The 6,412-nt window shown below is 44.2% G+C and overlaps 1 protein-coding gene across 1 annotated transcript; it reads left to right on the forward strand.

The window, feature by feature from the left end:
* The first annotated feature begins 3,807 nt into the window (after positions 1-3,807).
* On the forward strand, positions 3,808-5,734 carry LOC148852818 (putative carboxylesterase 18). The gene has a single exon (XM_088942659.1). It carries the CDS (start codon positions 4,482-4,484, stop codon positions 5,469-5,471), a length of 990 nt encoding a protein of 329 aa, XP_088798785.1. The 5' UTR covers positions 3,808-4,481; the 3' UTR covers positions 5,472-5,734.
* The last annotated feature ends 678 nt before the right edge of the window (positions 5,735-6,412 follow it).

Genomic DNA, 6,412 nt, shown 5'->3' on the forward strand with positions numbered 1-6,412 from the left:
TCTTCTATCTCATTAAGGAGATTTTTATAATTTTCGGTACTATGACCGTGATCTTTATGAAAGCTACAATACAAGTTTTTATCCCTGGCGCTAGGGTCAGCCTTTAGCCGAGGTGGCCACTTCACATACGGGGTGTCTTTGATCGCCATGAGGATCTTGGCCCCCTTTGCATTGAGGGGTGTATTGTCCCTTTCTGCTGCTAGTGCTCGGAAGGACTGGACTGGCCCTGCCCCCTGAACTGTGTCCTTCTTCTTCCTGCTATCATCTTGAGACAGGGGTTCTGGCTCCCTCTTTCTTTTTTTTGGGGCTTGCTCGCCCTTCTGGTTAATTTCCTCCTCTGTCCCTATAAACCAATCCGCGAACTTGAGGAACTCGGTCACGGTCTTAGGTTTGGTTGACAACTACGTGCCACTTGAATTCCTTGTGGATGATACCTCGCTTGGCTGCTGTGAGGTGAACTACAGGATCCAAGTCGGGTATCTGCAAACAAGCGTCAGTGAACCACTTGATGTAGCTCCGGATGGACTCCCCTTCCTTTTGCACTATGTCGAGGAGGCTCTCTTGAGTTTGTAGGCACCTTTTGCTGGTAACGAAGTGAGGTGAAAACTTGCACGAACTGTGCCCAACTTCTTATTGAGCCGGGTGCGAGGTTTTGGTACCAGGTGCAGGCTACTCCTTTGAAAGTGGTGGAGAAGGCTACACACATATAGGACTCGTTGGCTCTTGTTAGGTGCATCTGGGACTGAAAAGTGTCCACGTGGTCATTTGAATCGAAAGACCCATCGTACTTATCCAGAGGAGGGAGCTTGAAATCCCTTGACATGAGGACAATGAGGAGTTCTAGAGATAACGGGGAAGAGACTGAGAGGAGAGGAGTAGCTTCCATTTCACCTGAGCATACCTCCTCTTTTCCTTTGAGCTCGTGAGAGACTTGAGTAGTAGTTCGGCGAGCTCACCAATGTCTTCATTGCTGCTTTGCTGGCTTGGCGTTGGTGCTTGACGCTTCAGTATCGCCAAGCTCGATAGGCTCAGACTACCGGTGGTGACTCTAAACTGAAGGGCCCTACCTATAGTTTGCAGCCAGGACCTCGAATGGATTCTCCGCAAGCAGGAGCTCAAACTGCGAAGGCCGGGGTGAAATGGGCTTGGTTGGCTAGGTGGCCCCCGACCTACCTACAGGCTGCGAGGCGGGGGGTATCTGGCCTCTCCTTCTTGCTATGGGAGGAGGTTTGGCTCTTGGCAGGATCATGAGCCTGGTAGACCTCTCCCCAGCGAGGAGGTCGCTCACTATGGTGGGAAGGCTTGGTCTGCTTTGTGGCCGGATGCCGAGGGGGAAGCGACGACTGGGCCTGAGGCAGAGAGGGAAACTGCTACTAGTATTGGTACTAGGAGACCTGGTGCAGCACATGCTGTTGGTAGAGTTGGAATTGTTGAAATTGTTGCATTTGAGCCTGCATGGCCTGCACACATTGCATTAAGTCCTCCAATTGGTAAGGGCTGGCCGCTGGGGGCACAACCGAGGGTTCAGCAAAGGTTGCTCCAACTGTGGAAGGGAGTGGAGCGACTACGGGTGCCACTATAAGAGGCATGTTCAAACTGGGGACTCCATCCACGGAGAAGGGGATAATGAACTATCCAATACAGACAATAGGAAGCTAGGGCTTCTCCCTAGAAGCATTCTAGTTGGTGCCATGTCCGGCATTGCTGGAAGAAGCCATGAATGCTGATTTCTTTGGAAGAGAAATTGTGGAAGCTTAGAGGAAGGCTTTTAGAAGCGTATTCCCACAGACGGTGCCAAATGATGCGGCACGATCTGGGCACTCCTAGCTGGTTGCTGACTAGCTCCTTGTTGGCGATGAATGACACCTGAGAAGAGAAAGATGAAGGATCCCTGGGGATTTGCCCGACGAGAATACTTCGAAGCTTAAGCTAGAATGCTGGGGGGAAGAAAAGAGTGTAAAAGGCTGAGTGTAGGTTGCGCTATATCACTATGTCTCGAGATTAGCTTGTGAGCAAGTAAGAGTCTAAGTTTAGATCTAATTCCAAAGCCCCCTTCTCTTCGTTTAAAGGGCTTTTATAGGGGCATTCTTGTCAAATCAGGCATAACCGCCACTGAACTTCTGTCAAAGTCGTTACCTGGCGCGGCTGCGTAGGTGATCATTACAATGTACTACCCACTTGGCTGAGTGACACATCTTTGAAGGGACAGTCACGCCACCATCTGTCAAGAGACGTGGGGCAGACTGTCCAACAGGCAGGGACTACGCCGTCAGTCGAGAGATGTGACGTAGTTTGACGAGTACGGTCTTGTCAGATAGAAGCTTCCTGAGGGTGTAACATTGCTTAGCCGCGAGCTACTTTATAGCGAGCTCTTAGGGGTACTTCAGGGTGACCCTTATCAAGGTTGGTCTTGGCAGTTCTTCTGCCCATGTGCTAGAGTGAACTGGTTTCCCTGGCTCGTGAGCTAAAATAGCCTTGGAGTATTCCCTTTGCAGCCTGTGGGTAGCTCGGGGGACTTGGAGCTTGCGTTGTAGCGAGCTCCCCCTATAGCGAGCTATGACATAGCAAGCTGCTCTACAAGCTCGTACTTAGTTGTGGTCAGGTCATGATGATGAGCTGTTGCTCCTGCTGATTCAGATACACGTGTTATCGTTTTAGTAGGTTGGGTCAAATCATCCTCCATCAAATATATTTTCAATAATTCTGTATTTTTGCTATAAATTTTGAATAATTATTGGAGATTAAATTATTGTTATTTATTAGAGATTAGACTATTAATTTAGCTAAAATTAGGAGATCATAGGTTGTTTTAGCTTGATTGTAGGCTGTTTGGCCAAGAAAATAGATTTGGTCAAGTTGGGGAGTTGGTCACCCAAAACTGACAAACCATTACTGAGAACCGACAAACTTGGGTTGTATCGATCGGTTTGGGTTGATTGTCGGTTTGATTGGTCACTTCAAAACATTTAAACATAAAAAATTAAATTTAAATCTTAAAAAATTATAGTGGCATTATTAAAAGTAAATTTATGATATAAAATATTTTAGACTAAGAAATATGAAAAATTCCCCACTTTCCCATATTAAGGAAATTATATTAAAAATATAAATATTAATATATGTATTTATATATATATATATATATATATATCAGCTTGTTCGATTTTAGTCAATTTACAAATGACCAAAGCGAAACTAATCCAACTGGTCAAATTAGAAAATTGTTGAAGTAAAGCCAACTAGAAATATAAGAAAACTGACTAACTCAAATTGAGTTGGTCAAGTTGGTCGGTTTCATCAGTTTGATGAACCATAGCTGAAATTAATTATTGTTATTATTTTTGTATTACAAAAAATATTAAAATTAGAATATAAATATAAATAATTATTAATTATTTAAAAAATTAAAATTATAAAACAATCTTTGTGTTTCTATTGTTTAGATTTCACTTAATAGGTCCCTAATAGCAAGGTTTTCGAACCGCTGTTGACTTGGACGGTCGGACCGTTTGGCCCGGGAACCGTCCAAGCAAGCAATTTTGTTTTACCCGAAACCTAGTTTTTGGTCAAAAACCATTGAAAAAGTCAACAAACCGTTGACTCGGGCAATCGAACTGTCGACCCGTCAACCCATTCAATGATCTTTTACCGTTTTTTATTTTTAATTATTTTTTATTTTTTTAATTATTTGTCAACACGGACCATACATTCAAACCGGATGGTCGAACCATCGACCCGGAAACTGGTGGCCAGAACGGTTCCGTTTCCAAGTCGTTTTTTAAAACGTTGCTCAATAGTAAATATATATGACACAATAGTTGCTTTGATGACACATAGATGATTTCAGCTGCCTCCGGTCCGTGATACAAATCAAAGAACAATGGTTTATGGCTAACAAATCTGTTAGCCATTTGTGTAATATAAGCACAATGGCTAACAGACACTAATGGCAGGAGAAGATTTAGTCGGTTGTTAAGAAATTTGCCCACAGATAAATCTTCCAAGCTATATCCAGTGTGCTGCCTGTCAAGACAAGATAGGCTTCATTTCTGCAATTAATACTCCCGTAAAGACTGGCCATCTACCTCCATGCCTTCACCTTCCATTCTTCCCCGTCTCGGTACTGTTCGGTAGCTTAGACATAGGAACCATCCACAGCACGAGAAGAAAACCGGTAGAAAGTTGTAAACTTATAACCCAGATTTCGATAGCCTATCACAGAAACAAAAAACCAGAGATTAAATGATGTCCTCCATCCTCCCATCATCCCATGCTTTTGTTTTCGTAGCTGCTGAATTACCCATCATCTCATTTATGAAGCCGATGGGGTACAGCCTCTGCTTGACAGCTCCATGTACCAACCCAAAAGTAAAAGCATCTAATCCAAAGCGATTTTCATGGTTTCTCTGTAACAGGTCTTTATAACTATTCTTCCGCAGCGTTGCAGCTGGCAACTCATTCCTCACTCTTCACTCAGACAGATGGCTAAGAAACAACCATCGTCGTCGCCGGTGCTTCCGTGGATACCCAGGATCTATTACTCCGCCATGTCCGTTCTTGTGGACGTCGCTTGTCGTCCTAACATTACCATCAACCGCACTCTCCTCAACTTCTTTGATATCAAGATTTCTCCCAACAAAAAATCACGTAATGGTCTGACGAGCGTTGATATAGCAGTTGATCCCGCCCGAGACCTTTGGTTCCGCCTCTACACTCCGACGGAACCCGCGGCCGACGTTAGCCTGCCGGTCATACTCTTCCTTCACGGTGGAGGATTTGCAACACTCCGCCCTGATTCATTCCTATACGATCCCGTCTGCCGCCGGTTCGCACGGGAGATCCCCGCCGTGGTTGTCTCCGTCAACTACCGCCTATCTCCGGAAAATCGCTTTCCGTCACAGTACGATGACGGGTTCGACGTGCTTAAGTTCCTCGACGGCCGAAACTTCGATGGCTTCCCCCCGAACGCTGACCTCTCGCGTTGCTTCCTTGCCGGCGACAGTGCAGGGGCGAACTTGGCACACCATGTGGCTTGCCGAGCAGGCAAAACGGAGTTTCGGGCGGTGAAGGTGATGGGGCTGATAGCGATACAGCCGTTCTATGGAGGGGAGGAGAGGACAGAATCGGAGCTCCGGCTGAGGAGGGTGCCGCTGGTGTGGGTGGGTATCACGGACTGGATGTGGAAGGCAATGTTGCCGGAGGGGTGTAACCGGGATCACGAGGCGGTGAACGTATCGGGGCCGAATGCGATCGATATATCGGTTCTGAAGTATCCGGCGACGTTGGTGTGTATCGGGGGTTTCGACCCGTTACAAGACTGGCAGAGGAGATACTACGAGTGGTTGAAGAGATCCGGCAAAGAGGCTACTCTGATCGAGTATCCAAACGCGGCCCATGCTTTTTATTGGTTTCCGGAATTGCCCGAGTCTTCCCAGTTAATTACCCATATGAGGGACTTCATTCAAAAATAATCTCCCAATAAACACGTCAACTAACTAGAAGGCTATATAATGCACGTTTTTACAACATTTATTCCTGGTGGTTAGTCCTTCATAATACTCTTAGGCCCGGTTCTTTTTCTGTTTAATTTATATAGGTAAAGGTAAATGGGATGTTTTATTGCAACATCTATTTTATTGGTTAAGTTGGTATTTTTTCACCTCATCCTTGATTCGAAAATGATGTTTTTTTGCTTTTTGTTTCAATAATATAATCTGTCCAAATTTATTTATCATCCATTCTAGTAATACATGTCCAAAAATATTCTTTTCTATATATGATATAATAAAACTATGGTTTTAAAAAATGATCCGGAAACGTATCCATTCTGGCCACTGATTTCTAGGTTGACGATTCGATCATTTGGTTCGAATGGACAGTCCATTCCAACAATAAAAATTAAAACAATAATTAAAAATAAAAATGGCCAAAAACCATTAAACGGATTAACAGGTCGACGATTTGACTACCTAAAACAACGGGTCATTGACCGATTCAACGATTTTTTGTCAAGACCGGGTTTGGGATAAAACGGAATTGATTGCCTAGACGATTCCCAGACTGAATGGTATAACCATTCAGATCACCCAAATCAACTTCCCAAAAACCTAGATAATTCTTCTTGAATTTTGTTAGTTGCAAGATCTTTTTTTTTTCAAGTTGTAGAGATTAACCATGGTTGTTGGTATCTCCCTTAAAAGCTAATTTCGAAATAGAAAAATGTCTGGAAGAGAACTCAGGTTACCACTTACCAACAACACTTGAAATACTACCTAGTAAAAAAATGTTTTGGACATCAAGGATTACAAAACTGGTGAAATCAAACAACAAGTCAGGTATGGAACTATTACTTGGTATAAGGGTAAAATTTTGGGCTGAGAAGTGTGAAAATATGGGTTTCAGGGGGTGCACT

The sequence above is a fragment of the Nelumbo lutea genome, chromosome 5 (assembly GCF_056320005.1).
Source record: "Nelumbo lutea isolate HS-2025 chromosome 5, American lotus-T2T, whole genome shotgun sequence".
Lineage (NCBI taxonomy): Eukaryota > Viridiplantae > Streptophyta > Magnoliopsida > Proteales > Nelumbonaceae > Nelumbo > Nelumbo lutea.